The sequence below is a fragment of the Amia ocellicauda genome, chromosome 8 (assembly GCF_036373705.1).
Source record: "Amia ocellicauda isolate fAmiCal2 chromosome 8, fAmiCal2.hap1, whole genome shotgun sequence".
Classification (NCBI taxonomy): Eukaryota; Metazoa; Chordata; class Actinopteri; order Amiiformes; family Amiidae; genus Amia; species Amia ocellicauda.
The window spans coordinates 25322734-25340820 of record NC_089857.1 but is presented as its reverse complement, the minus strand read 5'-3'; the positions used below and the strand labels follow the sequence as shown (position 1 = coordinate 25340820).

At 39.0% G+C, this 18087-nt stretch overlaps 1 protein-coding gene across 3 annotated transcripts in view; it reads left to right on the top strand.

Annotated features, from left to right (window-relative positions):
• Positions 1 to 17862, top strand: part of malt1 (MALT paracaspase 1) — a 29251-nt gene extending 11389 nt beyond the window's left edge. The window contains exons 7-18 of one of the 3 annotated variants that reach the window (XM_066710794.1): positions 50 to 146; positions 987 to 1034; positions 2595 to 2618; positions 6454 to 6498; positions 7700 to 7903; positions 11822 to 11999; positions 12664 to 12738; positions 13071 to 13198; positions 14398 to 14547; positions 14936 to 15093; positions 15838 to 15963; positions 16531 to 17862. In XM_066710794.1, coding sequence (XP_066566891.1) covers positions 50 to 146; positions 987 to 1034; positions 2595 to 2618; positions 6454 to 6498; positions 7700 to 7903; positions 11822 to 11999; positions 12664 to 12738; positions 13071 to 13198; positions 14398 to 14547; positions 14936 to 15093; positions 15838 to 15963; positions 16531 to 17007 — 1710 coding nt within the window. In that variant the 3' untranslated portion in view covers positions 17008 to 17862. The remainder of the gene's footprint in view (positions 1 to 49; positions 147 to 986; positions 1035 to 2594; positions 2619 to 6453; positions 6499 to 7699; positions 7904 to 11821; positions 12000 to 12663; positions 12739 to 13070; positions 13199 to 14397; positions 14548 to 14935; positions 15094 to 15837; positions 15964 to 16530) is intronic. The other 2 variants (XM_066710793.1, XM_066710795.1) reach the window with 2 other exon arrangements.
• Positions 17863 to 18087: the final 225 nt, after the last annotated feature.

Below are 18087 nucleotides of genomic sequence, written 5' to 3'. Positions count from 1 at the left end.
CACATTTGTGAAAGAATGTTTAAATTGTCAATTTTTTCTTTAAAAACAGATACCTTATGTGCGGCTAGAACATCAGGGAAAATACCGCTGTGAGGTATTCAGTCATGAAGAACATCTATGGACACACGAGGCAGATATTGTGATAGGTAATATTGTTTTATCCTTCATCATCATGTGTCAACTTTGCTTTTTTAAATTTAAAATTCAGAAATATCTGACTCTTTGTTCCAGGGTTATACAGTTTTTCCCAATAGAATGTAAGTTTTGTAATATGCAGACATGACCGCTTGAATTTTGATCCAATTCCATTTTTACTCCTGTGACGTTTTTAAAGTTCAGTTGTGCCATTTGAAGCAATATCCCTTGAAAAAAAATGCAGATCAAAAACAGCATTCAAAAATAAATATATACAGCAAAAAAAAAAAAATGCAGTTTGGAATGCAGTTAGGTCAGATAACACATATGACCTCTTGTTTGGAAGTGTAATGAAATAAACAAATGTACTAAAATAGATTACAGAAACTCATTATGAAAGTTGCAGCTGTATGTATTAAGATATATGCACAGCTATTTCTTACACATTGGTGAATACACAGTCATGTAATTAATTTCATACATGTGATACAATTGTTCATATCAATAGTTTTCTAAATGCATTTGAGTAATTATTTTTGCTATTGGCATTGGTCAGATTTACAATCTTTATATAATGTTTCCAGTGGTGTTTAATTCTGGAGCACCAATAACAAAATTTCACAAGTGTTTGAAATGTTAGGTTCATTATTGTTTCATAGTGAAATACAGGACACCTGAACTACAATTTGTATAGAATAATATATTTACCTTTTGTAATTTATAATTAGTCAAACTCAAACTGTTTAATCGTCTCCTGAAACATTTTCCCAAGACATTTCACAGGTAGTGACAAGTGTTTAAACAGAATATTTTTAAAATAAATGTACTAATATTATTTTTTTGACTATAAGGTCCAAGAATCTCTTGCACAATTTCAGAAGCAACAGAGTGTTCTGAAGGTAGAGTTTGAAAATGACCAGTCTAGTGGTAATGGGAAGAAGGAGCCTGGGGCATTATTAATAAGCCTTGACAGGGGTATAAGCAATGTGCAAAGGGCGATTATGCATTTTAACACATTGTTTTGCTTGGGGGTTGGTTGGTTTTCCTGCTGTAAGTTTTACATTTTTAACCTAAAATGAAATGGAGTTTGGTAGGAGGACCAACCCAATCTCACACCAAACTTCAGTGTTACCAAGCATTAGTATCCAGCAACAAATGCACTTTCAAACAGCATTTGTTGCTTTACATTCTTCATCCACCCCAAAACCACCTTTTCAGCAGCTTCTTGGATCATTCCACCTACATTATATTACATTATTTGTCATTTAGCAGACGCTCTTATCCAGGGCAACATTTTTACCCATTTTCTGATGGCCTCGCCCTCAAGGCCAGGTCATCGTTCCCTTAGTCAATCAAATCTAGGCCAAAATAAACTTGTTTACCTTCTGCTACATACAGCTCTGGGAGTTGTCCGAATTCCTGAAATAAACTAAAAATTACTTTAAGTTGTTCAAGACATCTGCAGAGAAAACTATGTAACAGTTGTGTTTGTACATTTACTGTTAATATGCAGGAATTTTTAAGAGTATTACCACACAGCATTGTAGCTTTAAGGTCTGCAATGCCATCATGTACTGTTGTACTTTTTATTTGTAATAGCACAACACATAAATGTGCTCAGGAATTTCAAGTTGAATTGATTAGTGCAGCTGTAAATACATTCTAAAAGCTCTGAATTTTAGCCCAATGCTATACCCTATGTTATGTTTATGAATAAAGCCCTTCTGGATGGTTAGTGCATGCAATCATTTAATTCATAATTTAATTATTGAAATGAAATAAATGTATGTATGTATTTATTTGTAATAGTAATGACCCAAACCAAATCAATATATATATATATGTTGGCAGAAGATTTGAAAAATCTAAACTCAAACTTAAATATAAAAGGCAGTTGCATGTTAATGGGCTGCATGATTTTCTTTTTCTTTTTTGGGGGTTGTCTTTCTCTTGCTTCTTTCTCTTGATTTATATCAGTATTTTTGCTGAAGTTCACAGCATTCATACTGTTCCAGGATATAATTATATCTAATCTATATCTAAGATATTCCTTTAAATTGAATGTGAGATAATTGAGCTGAATTATGTTGTTTTTCCAGAACATTGTGCAATGCTATTTTATTCTGAGTTAGTGTAGCTTCCAAAATTTAGCAACAGGGATCACCAGGTATTCAGAAAGTTAAAGGCAGAAACACGAAGAAGATGAGATTAAGTGGTTCTTGCTAAAGATATCATCCTTTGGGCTCAATGCTTTCTTTTACGCAAGGGATTAATTACACTAAAGCCAGCATGCTGATTTAATTCTGTTTTCTATGTGTATACGAAAAAAGTAACAAAAAAGTCTCCATGGTGTTCATTTGAGATGAAGAGTGTATAAAATGAACATTAACGAGCCTGAAGTCAGATTGTCTGAAGTCATGGTATGCTATACTAATTGTATTATTTTATTGTCTTTGTAGAAGATATTTACGCCTTTGGACACAGTAAGTGGCAATTTTCCCTTTAATATATTGTACTATTTCAGTTTCACAGCACCATATTAAGATCTGAGAATATACCTTATCAGTCAAAGTCTCTAGATCTGTAAGAAAAATAAGAAATATATCGTCCCATTTTTAAGTTACTTTGATGTACGATTTCATGGTGATTACATGTGGTTGCTCAATATTATTATTATTATTTTTATTTCTTGGCAGACGCCCTTACCCAGGGCGACTTACAACATAAGTGCAAAACAAAGTGCAAAAATACAGTTTGGTAAAGGCATCAATCATTACAAATTTAATTTACATAAAACATAGCAATTCAAAATATAATACATTTTACAACTTCCAATATACAATTTACACAGGCAAGTACAGTAATTGAGGTCATACATCCTGGACGGTAAAAGCTAAGTGCTGTCAAGATGTAGGGTCACAGTCAAGGGCTACGGGAAAGGGAGCAAGGAGGAAACAATCACAAACGCAAGAAGCATAATAAAACTCTGTGAAGTGCTATCTAACGGGAATTAAAAGGACTAATATTACAAGTACTGTCTGTAAAGATGTGTCTTGAGTAAGCACCTGAATGAGGTCAAGGACTCTGCCGTTTTGACTTCAGTGGGAAGGTCGTTCCACCACTTAGGGGCCAGGGATGAGAAGGAGCGGCTCTGGAGGAAGGAGAGTGGAGAGGAGGTAGACTTAGTCTTCTGGCACCGGAAGAGCGCAGTGGTCTGGAGGGGATGTATGGGGAGACGAGTGTCTGAAGGTAACTTGGTGCAGTGTGGTCGAGACAGCGGTAGGTGAGGGTCAATGTCTTGAACTGAAATGTGTGCCGGTATTGGGAGCCAGTGGAGGGAGCGGAGCAGTGGAGTAGCGTGTGCGAATCAGGGCAGAGAGAATACCAGACGAGCCGCGGAGTTCTGGATGAGCTGGAGCGGGCAGGTAGTAGTTGCAGGCAGGCAGGCCGCCCAGGAGGGAGTTGCAGTAGTCCAGGCGGGAAAGGACCAGTGACTGGACGAGTAGTTGTTGAGGAAGGGACCGATTCAGCGTATGTTGCTCAGGAAGAATCTACAGGTGCATGTCAGTGTGGTGATGTGCTGGGTGTAGGAGAGCGCAGGATCGAGGGTGACTAGATTTTTAGTGGAAGAGGAAGGAGAGAGTGTGGTGGATTACAAGGGGATCGAGATGGAGAGATCAGCAGAAGGTGAGGAAGAGTGGGGGAAAAACAGGACATCCAATTTGGAGAGGTTGAGCTTGAGGTGGTGTGAGTGCATCCAGGCGGAGATAGCAGACAAGCAGGAAGAGATGCAAGAGGTGATGAGAGGGTCAGAAGAGGGAAAAGACCTGGGCATCATCAGCGTAGAAGTGGTAGGAGAAACCATGGGATGCGATGAATTGGCGCAGGGAGCGAGTGTAGAGAGAGAACAGGAGTGGGCCCAGGACAGAGCCTTGGGGAACACCTGTGAGGAGAGGTTGGGGGGTGGATGAGGAGCCTCGCCATGTCACTTGGTAGGACCGGTCACTGAGGTAGGAGGAGAAGCAGTCCCAGAGATTCCAAGGTCAGTGAGGCAGGAGAGGAGGATGGAGTGATCGACGGTGTCAAATGCTGTGGAGAGGTCAAGGAGGATGAGGACTGAGGAGAGGGAGGCTGCCTGAGCACGGCTGAGGGAGTCAGTGACTGCCAGGAGAGCCGTCTCAGTGGAGTGAGCTGTGCGGAAGCCGGATTGCAGAGGATCAAGGAGTGAGTGTTGGGACAGAAAGTCAGAGAGCTGACGGTGGACCGCCCGCTTGAGAGTCTTTGAGAGGAAGAGGAGTAGGGAGACAGGGCGGTAGTTCTGAGGAGAGATGGCGTCAAGGGTTGGTTTCTTGAGGAGTGGGATGACAGCACCTTGTTTAAAAGCAGAGGGGAAACAGCCAGAGAGGAGTGAGGAGGTGTGGGCGGCAGACAGTAGAGAGCGGTAGACTTCGAGGGCAGCTGGGAGTTTGGTCCTTTTCCACTTCTGTTCGGCGGCACGCAGACTAGTTTGGGTTGAGTGGAGAACAGCAGAGAGCTGAGGCTGAGGAGGGGAGGGACAGGCAGGACGAGACGTGAGAGGACAAAGAGGAGGTCAATGGAGGAGGTGAGTGAGGAGAACAAAGAGGAGGTAGCACAGTTGACAGCTAGATGGGAAAAACAGTCAATGGAAGGTAAGAGAGTGAGGGCAGTGGAGGCAAGGGTGGAGGGGAAGACGGAGTAGAGATTATGGCAGAAGGTGACAGAGGGAGTGGGTGGAGTGGGGAGGGAGGGGAGGGAAAAGGAGAAGGAGATTAAGTGGTCCAAAATGTCCATGGGTGTCACAGAGAGTGTTGAAGGGGAGCAGCCTCTAGAGAAGATGAGGTCTAGCTGGCGGCCAGCCCTGTGAGTGGGGGGAGACTGGGAGAGAGAGAAGTTAAAGGGTTGAAGGAGAGGAAGAAGTCTGGCACAGTGGGAAGGGTTAGAGAGGTGGATGTTGAAGTCTCCCAGGAGGATGGTAGGTGAGGACAGCGAGGGGAGGAAGGAGAGTAGAAAGTTAAGTTCATCCAGGAAGGAGGTGAGTGGACCAGGTGGATGGTAGAGAACTAGAAGGAAGAGGTGAGAGGGAGAGGTGATTTCCACTGCATGGAATTCAAAGCTGTGGGTCGTGATAGAGGAGAGAGGGGGGGGACAGAGAAGAGGAGAGAAGGGGAGAGCTGGAGCCCTGTTCCTCCTCCCTGCCCGGTAAGACGAGGGGAGTGGGACAGGATGAACAGAGAGGATAAGGCAGCAGGGGTGGTAGAGTTGTCTGGGGAGATCCATGTCTCGGTGAGAGCGAGGAAATCCAGAGACTGGTGGGAGGCGAAGACGTAGATTAAGTTGGCTTTGTTGGAAGCTGAGTGGCAGTTCCACAGGCCCCCAGAGAGTGGAGTAGAGGGGAGGAAAGAGGAGGGGAGAAGCAGAGAGATGAGGTTAGAGGGATTAGGGAAGCAATGGCGTGCAGGTACACGTCGAGAAGACGGAGAGAGCAGGACGGGAATCGGCGAGATCGTCATGGTTGTCCATTGTTGCGGTGCGGCATCTCCTCGCAGTCTTCTCTTCGCTGGAGTCCCGCAGCTAGAGTCCCTGCCCTTTAGAGATGGGACACTGAAGGCTGCTGGTGCAGAGGTGTGGGGGGCTGTTAAATACGTCACCAGTAACTAATTAGGACAGTGCACACCTGTGTTGTATTGAATGACACAAGGCTGGTCAGGATGGCCCTCCCTCCCACGCAGGACTGCTAATAGCACAATTAATGGCCGCTTAATATCTGCATACAGACAAAGACAGTGCCAGACACACGCAGTTACACTGAACAATAGCTCGTAGGAATGCTGAATAAATGCTAAGTAATCACAGCCTACAGTGTAACACTTCTGATTACAGACAGGGTGTGTCGAGTGTGCTAAGTAACTTGCTAAATTAACTAACAAACAGTCGCTGCTCTTACTACAAAACAGGTGCAAGATATATATTTCGTAGCTAAACAACAAACCACGTAAACAATCAATGTAACTCTTAACTAAACTAGGAAACGCGAGAGAAAAAAGCGATACTTAGCTGCGGCAACTTGAGCGACTTCTCAGCTGGCTTGCCCGAGTGTCCAGTGGCCCGAGTGTCCAATATGTGTTAAGCCCAATAAGTAAACCATTTGAAAATAATTCCTAATTAACCAAATGGTAATTTTAAAATATATGTATGTACATTAAATTGAATAAAATGAATAAATGACATTAAGGCCTTACTGAGCTGAAATAGATCACCAGGTTAAGCTAAACTATCTATTTCTTCTTTTTTCCTCAGGTGACTTTGAAAATAGCAGAAACAAAAGTCCTGAAAAGGCTTATGGTGAGTAAAAAATTCCCAACTTCTTCAGAAACACGTCACATGTCTGCTTCATCACAGTAATTGTTCAATTTACGTCATTTATGGAGTATAACAGAACTGACATTCCTTTTTTGAAGCACTCTGAGTTCACTGATAGCAGTGCTCACTTCAAATGCATTTGAGACCCCCGAGGTTACATTCTTAAACCCAACGTTTTGACTGAAGTTAAAATAGAGTCGGCTCGAGTTACAGCTCATGGAATCTTGAAGCACCCAGAACTGGGAGAAGAGTCTGAACTCCTGACTCCATTCCTGTTCAAGCCATTCCTCCTCCCCCACTCGGTGCCCTTTGGTCTGCTCTAGCTTCTTCTGAGCCAAGGTATTTTGTTATTAAAATGTCAGGCCTTTGCTTTGAAGGTCAAGTATAGTGACGGTGATTACACTCATCTTCTGGAAGGCTTAACTCTCATCTCCAGGGACTGCGTTTTATGTCATAGCCAAATAGCCTGAGGCTACCTTTTGCTAAGTTATAAACTGGTCAAGGATTAGATTACTTATTACCTTGTTGCTGGAAGAGCATAGGAAAGTTCATACATTTTCAGGCACTTCAGTTTTTCGGTTCGTGCACTTTCTGAATGAGCACAATCATGCGTCATGACACGACATGAATACACGCTCATAGCGCAATTTAAACTTGTATGTAAACAGGCCCACCATCATAGTTTCATGGCCACACCATGGGTCAGGTGTTCTCTCCATTTATGGCACATGGCACTTTAAGGTAAAGAACTGGATGTATTTATACAGTGTAGTAAGATGTGATGCACTAGCCTGTTCCTGTGAGATATGTGAATTTAACTAGATGTCACAAATGTCATTGGAGTCCTAGAGCAAGCACTAGTCTTATAAGAGAGGGTTCAGGCCCATTAAGTTTAATTAAATGCAAACTCACAATCACTCCTGTATCCTATTTCTCAGTCTGAAGGCATGTGTATAAAGTAAAAGATTGCCTGATTTCTAACATCACAGCTTGCTCAATGTCTGTTTTTTTACAGTCCTAGAAGATCTTGCAGGCAAATACCAGAAGTAAATGTTTAGTACAGATCCTTAATGGTTTGTCAGCATCACTTTCCTCATGTATGTCAGGTTTAAAACAAAGTGATTTAAAAAGAGTCATGTAGCTCAAGCACTGTAACAATGTAATTGATTTTGTTTCGCTTTAGCAACAGACAAAGTGGCCCTGCTGATAGGCAACATGTCTTACCAGAACCACCCGAAGCTCAAAGCCCCTATGGTTGATGTGTATGACCTGACCAATCTGCTCAGGCAACTCAACTTTAAAGTGGTGTCCCTTCTCGATCTTACCGAATCGGAGATGCGCAATGCTGTGGATGAGTTTTTACTGCTGCTGGACAAAGGAGTTTATGGTAAGAATGTCTTTGCTGTTGTGTGTTTTCATAAGATAAAACTTATGTTTAATGTTTAGTGTTTGACACAAATGCTGGGTTAATACACTTCTGTTTTAATGGTCCCCTACAGCAGGAAACACTTAAAAAATAAATTAAAGGTATTAATAGTTTAGTCAGAATTGATTAGGTAATGAAGACCTTAATTACAATTGCTATGCAGATATTAGCACTCCTGGTGCATAGCCATTTTTTCTATTTATTGTTTTACTATTTGTATGCTCTTTTACAGAGTGTGTGGATGAATCAGAAAAGCAATACTCTATGTATAGTTTCAGGAAATACTTTAATCTGTGTAGATCAATGTAGGATAAAACATTAGCCATGCAATATTTAGAACTCTTTGTTTGCTTATATTAGCTTATGAAAGTCCAACCTCTTAAAGGTAAGACATTTTAAAACTATTTCCATTCTTGTAATGCTAATTCTTAAAAATAATTGTATTTGGATCAATAACAGAGACAGATAGTTGCTCTTTTATTTGGAGTTGTGGTTCAGTGCTATGTGTGTGTCTGACGTGGTTTTGTTCAGAGCAAGCTTGTCATGTGATTTCCTGTGAAAGACCTCATTCTGATAACATCTACCTGACATTTCTTAAATAGAATGCCATGACAAGTTTAAACGGAAATCAGAAAAACATACGTGCCATCCAGCATACAATTTTACGTTGTATATAATAAACCTATATCAATGTGTTCATATGACAGTAGACACTGGGTTGAGACCGGATATTGTACTTCAAAACATAGCCACACAGCAGGAGATGAGCATATAATTGCTTGCTTGAATATTCACTCCAAATTCACTGCTGTTGTGCAAATCTGCAAGTAGTGGAGAGAACTTACAGAATATTAGTGAAATTACAGGCAGAACAAAAAAATACGTATTTAATTGGTTGAATTTGCAGCAGGTAGAAAATGTGAATTTAAGAAAAGTTAATTTAAGCATAGTAAGAATTTGATATTTTCTGTCATAAAACTGAAAAAGCTCTTTAGAGTATGCCCAATATTTCAGTTTCTTTATGTGAGAAAAAAATATATCTGTTCACCTATGCTTTCTTCCTAAAATGTTATTCCATTATCTTTATTGAATTAAATGTGTTATGTAAAGAAATACCTGCAAACAAATCTGTTAATATTAGTACACATTATATATACTGACAATAAAAAGAAACATTGGACTAACACTGTAATATACTTTGGTACCACTAGCAAACGAATACCACAGATCAATTTAACTAGATCAGCTTATTAATTTACCAATAGCAAATTTATCAAATGTGACCATACAGAAGTCTTCCCTTCATTGTGTCTGGTCTCGTTGGAAATTCATTCAATTATTTGTCTGGGAGAAAAAAAAATAAAAAAAAAATCTGTACTTTAATCAGGATACACCTACATAAACTTGCTTACACCTTTCCAGAATACCCTCAGTATGTGAGATATCTGAATATATGTTAAACGTGACTGAAGTTGAACTGAACTTAGGTGTCAGTTTTCAACTCAAGTTAAATATAATCTCTGTCGTTACATTAGGTGGTGTCTCTGTTCTTGACCTTGGTGTTGTGAAGTTATGCGTCTTTCCATGTAACAGGTGCGCATGGGGTTTTTCCAGGGACAGGTGCCCCAAAAGATGTGTGCATCTTTACAATAACATTGACCATCCTGTAAACACTGTGTCAATTAAAGCAAATGTGAAAAGTACCACATGCTCATAATGCATAGCTGGATTTATAGATTTAAATAATAATACAAAATAAAGTAATATCTTGCTTAAGTTTTTTAACTCATTATCAAAAAAAGACCACTTATCAATACCCACAGAGATGAATTGTCTTATTCTGCTGTTCCAGGATTGATCTGTCCACCATGCAAAAGAGAATGCTTATTGTATTGTGCAGGGTCAGTTCCAAAAAATGGTTTTACTTGCTCTCCCAAATTAAAAATATCACTTACAACTCATTAGTATCTTAGTCACAATAGTTTTAGAATCATAATCTCTGTTTTTCAGTGTCTACAGGAATAGCCTCGCTTGTGACCTAAAGCCAGTAATAACACAAAAATAGACAAGCTATTTATCAGTCAAAACACAGCTGAAATGTATTAATCACATAGACGAAATGCCCTGCTATAAAATGACCTTGTCACATGGTAATAATAGTATTAAGCAACATTTTTATTTTTCTTGAACTAGTAAAGAAAGTTTCTACCCTATTACAGAATAATGAAACTTACACACCAAATATATCTGCCTGTTCTGACGTGTTAAATCAGCTATGATACTATGGCTTCTAGCATAACCTTAAACTTGTTTATACAATGGCCCTCTGTGGAGAAAGTATGCAATTGAAGTCTTCAGTTCAGGGCATAGTTTTACAGGCCTGCTGGGAAATGCAGGAAAAACTCTCTTAGCGAGACTGTTTAAAGTGATTTGAAGTGAGAAAGATAATTTCATTTAAATCAACCCGAGGGTCCAAAAACAAAATAGATATATATATTTGGCCTTTCTATTTTATAGAAAAATTCCAGCTTACTATTCAGTTAGAAATAGTGCCATTATTGAACTGCACCCAGAGGTCTCGCATGTAACTTATGTCAACATGGGAAAGGAATATAGGGGGTTTTCAGAATGTGTAATCTAAGCTCAACAAAAGGCAATATTGCTTGTCAATTTATATTTGTATGGTACATTACAGTAGATAGATAGGTAGAGAATAGGGCAAGAATGTAATGCACATGGTAATGCTGAATATTATTAAACTTCGAGGTGATGTTATCTATAACAAAAAAGTTTTTTGGATGTGAAGTTAATACCATGATGGGAAAGACAAATGTTTAACACAGTGCAACACAGGCAACATGTGATGATAATTGTTGTGTACACTTTTAAAATGTAATATTTGATTTTCAATACAAAAATCTTACTAGATAATCAAATGGCACACCTTGAACAATATTTTTGGGGATATAGGAAATACTATTTAACAATGATCAAACTGAGGTTACATATTGAGAACTGAATGAGGAATATTTTTATATCATATTCAACATATTTTAATACCAGTATATACAGTAAGCCCATCCTAGGAAAGAAAATACTAAGATAGATATAAATACTTGATTATCAATATTTCTTGTAATTTTGCTTGCATGTTGCACAAGTGTAGTTCTCTTTCTCAGTGCTTCCTGTGGTTTCCAGATCTGCCAATCTGTGAGACATATAAAAAAGATATAATGCAACAATTCTGGTTTAATTAAGTTGTTTATTTATCTATTTTTATGTTCATTATTGTGGCAGGATAAGCAGCTCAGGCAGCTTTATTGTTCAGGGGGATGGAGCAATGTCTCTCAAGTGTCTTGGTAGTGTTTGGAGAGTGCAGTTTAATTCATCACTCACTGAACAGTTCATGATCAGTTAAGGGATTCACCCTATCTCCACTGTTATTGCTTGAAGTTCTTACTTCTGTTATAATATGTATGTTTTGTTTCCTTGGTGTAATGTTGAAGTCATTACAGCTTTTAAAACCTGAAATGGTTAGATTGCTAAGCAAAGCTAAGCAATTGGAATATGATTTCATTCCCTGCTACACATGACTGGATTACTTCATTAGATCCACAGAGTGAGAACTGTAACATACTGGAATTAAACTATGGTTTAAACTAATGAAAATGTACCTACTTGTGAATTGTGAAGTACAAACCTGTTCTCTGTTATGTTTTTAGTAAGCAGTAGAAAATGGCTTCTGACCAAAACAAATGCATTTGATTCGTTGGTAGGGAAAAGTTTAGATTTAGTCCAGTCTAAAAGCTAGACCTTATATGGAGATTTTTTTTTTAGCCCAGCACTGACACTGAACCTTTTTATGTGTTTTTTCTGCAGGTTTACTCTACTATGCTGGCCACGGCTATGAGAATTATGGGAATAGTTTCATGGTCCCAGTGGATGCACCAAACCCCTATCGGTCTGCCAACTGTCTTTGTGTCCAGAGTATTTTAAAGCTAATGCAAGAGAAGGAGACTGGGCTGAATGTGTTTCTTTTGGATATGTGCAGGAAAAGGTAAGCAAATAGGATTCTTAAGAAAGCTTGTTGTTTGGAAAAGACTTGTAGAAGAGAAATAGTTGGGAAAGTTCAGTATACAGTTAGGCTCATAAATATTTGGACAGTGACACAATTGTCTGAAGGCAAAATGCCCCAAGAACAAGCAAGAACTAAAGACAGCTGCAGTGCAGGCCTGGCAGAGCATCACCAGGGAACCCAGCATCTGGTGATGTCTTATGGGTTCCAGACTTGCCAGGATTTGCCACCAAATATTGAAACTCACAATTTAATTAATGATTATGTTAGTTTGTCCTAATACTTCTGAGCCTCTAAAACTGGGGGACCACATATAAAAATGGGTGTAATTCCTGCACCATTGAATACATTTTATATTACTTACATAAAGGACAAAAAATAAAGATTCCTAGTTTACTCAAAGACCTGGTATTTGTAATTGTAATACTCAGCTTCTTATAGCAATAAGATGTCAGAAATCACAACCTGTTTTGCCTTTTTGGTGATTAATTTGTTTTTCAAAAACAATTCCATCTTGTGTGACAGTTCACAGTTCATCTGGTCCACCATATTAAAGCAAACATTAATGCAACTTTGTCTCTGGAGAACCATCTATAAAGCACCTACTGCAAAATAAAATATTTTTTCTCTTTGATTTGTTTTGCAGAAATATTCATGATGACATTATTCCAAATGTTGAAGCCTTGAGAGTTACAGCCAATATTGTATTTGGCTATGCAACGTGAGTTATAGTTTATGCTCATGATAAAGGAATCCACCATAAGTATACTTAAGTATACTATCCATGTGTTTTGTGTATACTACTGAATACTTATAGTGTGCTTACCTTGAGCTGCAATTCACTTTACATTCCTTAATAATTAAAAATAAAAGTAATGTACAAGATGCTGTCATTTACGTTTAGTTTAATATATATTTAGTCTACAATCTATATCTTGTCTATTAACTATATTTGCCAATGCTTTATTTTACTTAATTGTATTAGTTGATAATCATTCATTGTATTTGACGCCTTATACTGGGAAAGTGAATTGGGTTTATTTAATATGTAAGGTGCCAAGATGCAGAAGCATTTGAATTGAACTCAAGTGGATTTACAAATGGAGTCTTCATAAAATTTCTCAAAAAACGCCTTCTGGAAGATGAGAAAATCACTGTACTTCTTGACAGAGTTGCTGAAGGTATGTGAAGAGCAGCAATAGTTTTATTCTGACCATATTTCACTTTGCGACAATGCATTACTTCAGGCAACAAGTGGTAACAAGTTTCCTGTGTTGTGTGTATGACATATAACAATTTACTGGGGGTTTTTTGGGGGAGGGGGATTAAAGACAAACTTGTAGGATTATTGAAAATTGTTATTTCCTGTCTGTTAATCTTTACTGTTGAAAAAAAATATATATATATATATATATGAATTTTAAGAGTTAAAGAAAGTTACTACCTTCCGGCTTTTGCAGATTTCAATTTTGCTGTTGTATCATAGTGGTAACTATGGTAACTCTTTTATTGCACGAAAAAGCAGTTGATGCGAAGTGTTGATGAAAATCATGATTCTTCATCCTGTGTAAAACTGTGGTGAACAGTTATTGAAACTATGCACCCTGTGCACACTATGAACATGTATTTATGTGATGATAGGGTACATGGTGGGAGGAAAACAGTGTAGATTTTGCTTTTAGCTGAGTTTATCTTGCCACAAACAACATCAACCCATGTTTCTATCTGGACCCTAATTGCAAGTTTATCTTGGTACATTTACCAAAGGTTTTTTGCTCTTTTAATATTATTTTACTGTGGATTTACCATAGTTTTACAATGGTTTTATTTACTACACTCGACTGTGAGTAAACCCTTGGCTACTTAAGTACACATGCCTTACAAACATATATCATGGTATTCCCATGGTCCAGTATAGATAGGCAGGGTGAAGGCATGTTGAACCCACAGGTATTGACTGTAAAACTACGGTAAAACCACAGTACAACTATGTTAAAGCTGTAAACATCCCATGGTAAATTTACCAAGCATCTGGGAAGGGTCTGTGGCAATCTTATCAGAGGAACCTCTGTCATTTCTAGATTCAACACCATAGCTATGTGTATTTATGTAGTGGGCCATTCATGGTGACTAGAAGCATATGGCCTAGCATTACTTGATCTATCCAAGGGTTATAACAGTAATCTGAGAAAAAAACTATTCTTAAGTGCAGGGTACGTCTATTAAAAAAGAAGAAGATAAGACAAGTGCTTCTGATAAAGGACTGATGCAATTTAAGCGGAATCTTTGACTCTGAAATCTGGTAATGATTAATCATTATTGTGTATAATTAATGTATTGTATGTATTTGTATATTGATCTTTTTATTTTTTTGTTTTAGACATGGGAAGATTTGACCCGACAAAAGGAAAACAGGCCCTGGAGATCCGAAGCAGTCTGTCGGAGAAGAGGGCTCTGACCGACCCCATCCAGCCCAGAGGCTGCTCTGATGAAACCATGGCACGCAATCTGCAATGGGCAAAGGCTCATGGTACACTGACTTAAATCTGACCGTTGGCAGAGTTCATCTGTGACATATTTGAGAAAAAGAGATTCACATCCCTGTTCAGCTGTTAAACATGGAATCTGATAAACATGAAGCAGCACACCGTCTTAAAGAGAACAAACCGTAATTGTTCAGTTTTACATAGAGAGTATAAACTGGGAAAACATTCTTTGGAATGAAGGAGTTACTGTTTCCGTTGGTTTATATATAACAACGCTTTAATTTTCTAAGATAAACCATATAAACATGAAACTGCATATTAGCATTTGTAGTTTTATATGTATTTATTAAACAAATTGTCACCAATATAAGTAGGATTGTGATAAATGGATGTTATGAAGCATTTTTTTAACCATCAGTCATCTTTTTACAGAGCTTCCTGAAAGTATGTGTTTATACTTTGACTGTGGAGTCCAAATCAAGATGGGTTTTGCTGCAGAGTTTTCTAACGTGCTGGTTATTTACACTAGCATAGTAAGGAAGCCAGAGGACATGTCTTCCTGCCAGGCATATGTCACTAATTTCACACCGGTAAAGACTAACTCACTGGATTTGTTTATATATTTATTTTTAAAAGAGACTGGATTCCTATGGAGTTAAAAGCATTGGAGTTGCATAGACATTGTCGTAATACAGTTCTCCATATTGACTGTTGGTCTAACATAAGGATTACTGTTTGGTTTCACTGAAATCAGACCAAGGAATAAATGGGATCATGATGTTACCAATTCCAAATGAAGGGGGTAATATGCTTTGGGAGACTGAAGTAGGTGTACATGGTGTATATGAAAAGGTTAAAGTTAAAGAAAACTTGTTATATTATCCACTCTGCTCTGTCATTTTTGTTTTCGTTGATGGAAGACATCAAAGATTTGCAAAAGCAAAATATAGAACCTTCTTGACCTTTCTCAATATTGGACCCAAATTATATTGAGCCCAAACACAAACGAAGCTGCTTTTTTGCTTCTACCCCGAGGAAACGTACCATCCAGTACTTGGTTTATTATTTTGAAAAGTACATGGGTCAGAGTTTTAGTTTGATTTGGGCCCCTGTCCTGGTTGGCCTCTGTTGTGTCCAGCTGTGCTATGCTGAAGGACATTTTCTCAACATTTATTTTTATCTGCTGAATGTTAGAACAGTAGCAAAGTCTGAACCCATATACCTGATGCATGCCAGCTTTGTAATTTGACTACCCTGTGCTTTATTTGCCCTGTGTTTGATAAGATCGATTGTGAAAGGAAGATACATTCTTATCTGTGATCATTTCCTTTCAGGAACTTGATGTGGATCCTAAGGAGATGAACAAAGGGACGCCAGAGGAAACGGGTAGCTATTTACTTTCCAAAAGCCTCCCACAACACTGTCTGTATACCAGGCTGAGCTCTCTGCAAAAACTAAAGGTAAGCTCTGGAGTATATTGCTGCATAAACAATTGGTGTGATGAAGTTTCGGTAACGTTTAAGTTTCACATGTTTTTATCCATTCATGAGTTCAATAGGTTGGTGTATGTAGTCTTAATAATCAAGATTGATTGCATTGATATTCTGCTTTTACATTTTAATTGGATTGGAATATATTTGCCCATATTTAAATTAACCATAATAATCATAACCCAGAAATTAGGCGAAAAAATTACAGATCTTCCCAATGGCATTTTTCAGTATTTCCTCCTATAAAATATTGTAATATCTCGTGATCTTGTATATTTTTAACTCATGAGAAAGTAATACCAAGTATTCATAGGTCATATTCATCAATAGGTAACATGTTTTATATGAACACTATTACCAGTTTTTTTCCAGTTCCTTGTCTGCACGTATAAAGTGGGTAAGAGTCTGAGTGTTGTCTCCTCTGACATTTATGAATGTCAGAGGACAGATGTATAATATAGAGCATAAGAGCAGTGTAGGTGTGTGGCACAGCACACCGACGTACTTACTATTTTCAGTATCTTTTTTCACTTTCAGGAGCAGCTTGCATTCACCGTGTGCCTGCAGGGCAAGTTTACTTCAGTGGAGGACCTGGTGGATTGGAGCACAGAGGTGAACATCGGAAAGCCCCTCATTGCCAAACTGGACCTGCACCGCACTATGAGAAGAAACAGCTGTCTGCAAACCTGCCTGATTCCACACAGCCCCTCACACAGCCCCTGCCAAAGCCCCGGAGTGGAGCACTACTACCACCAGTGCTACCCCCAGCAGTACCAGAGCTCCTACCTCGGGGTCTATGATCCAGCCCATGCTCCCCAGGGCACCTGTGGAAGCACCTGTGATTCGGATAGCCTGGATTTCGGCGCCTGTTCCAACTTGCCTCCTTACCACCAAGATAACCCGACTTTAGCAGTTTCGACCAATAGAGTAAACATTCCCATCGAGACCACTGATGACATTAATGAGCTTCAAACCAGTTTTATAGACAGCCTGCAGCTTCATGACAGATACTGATGTGTATTCACAAACTGTACTAACATGAACTTAAAGTACTTTTATCATTATTTTTACTACTATTTATATATATATATATATATATATATATACATACACTCACCTAAAGGATTATTAGGAACGCCTGTTCAATTTCTCATTAATGCAATTATCTAACCAACCAATCACATGGCAGTTGCTTCAATACATTTAGGGGTGTGGTCCTGGTCAAGACAATCTCCTGAACTCCAAACTGAATGTCTGAATGGGAAAGAAAGGTGATTTAAGCAATTTTGAGCGTGGCATGGTTGTTGGTGCCAGACGGGCCGGTCTGAGTATTTCACAATCTGCTCAGTTACTGGGATTTTCACGCACAACCATTTCTAGGGTTTACAAAGAATGGTGTGAAAAGGGAAAAACATCCAGTATGTGGCAGTCCTGTGGGCGAAAATGCCTTGTTGATGCTAGAGGTCAGAGGAGAATGGGCCGACTGATTCAAGCTGATAGAAGAGCAACTTTGACTGTAATAACCACTCGTTACAACCGAGGTATGCAGCAAAGCATTTGTGAAGCCACAACACGTACAACCTTGAGGCGGATGGGCTACAACAGCAGAAGACCCCACCGGGTACTACTCATCTCCACTACAAATAGGAAAAAGAGGCTACAATTTGCACAAGCTCACCAAAATTGGACAGTTGAAGACTGGAAAAATGTTGCCTGGTCTGATGAGTCTCGATTTCTGTTGAGACATTCAGATGGTAGAGTCAGAATTTGGCGTAAACAGAATGAGAACATGGATCCATCATGCCTTGTTACCACTGTGCAGGCTGGTGGTGGTGGTGTAATGGTGTGGGGGATGTTTTCTTGGCACACTTTAGGCCCCTTAGTGCCAATTGGGCATGGTTTAAATGCCACGGCCTACCTGAGCATTGTTTCTGACCATGTCCATCCCTTTATGACCACCATGTACCCATCCTCTGATGGCTACTTCCAGCAGGATAATGCACCATGTCACAAAGGTCGAATCATTTCAAATTGGTTTCTTGAACATGACAATGAGTTCACTGTACTAAACTGGCCCCCACAGTCACCAGATCT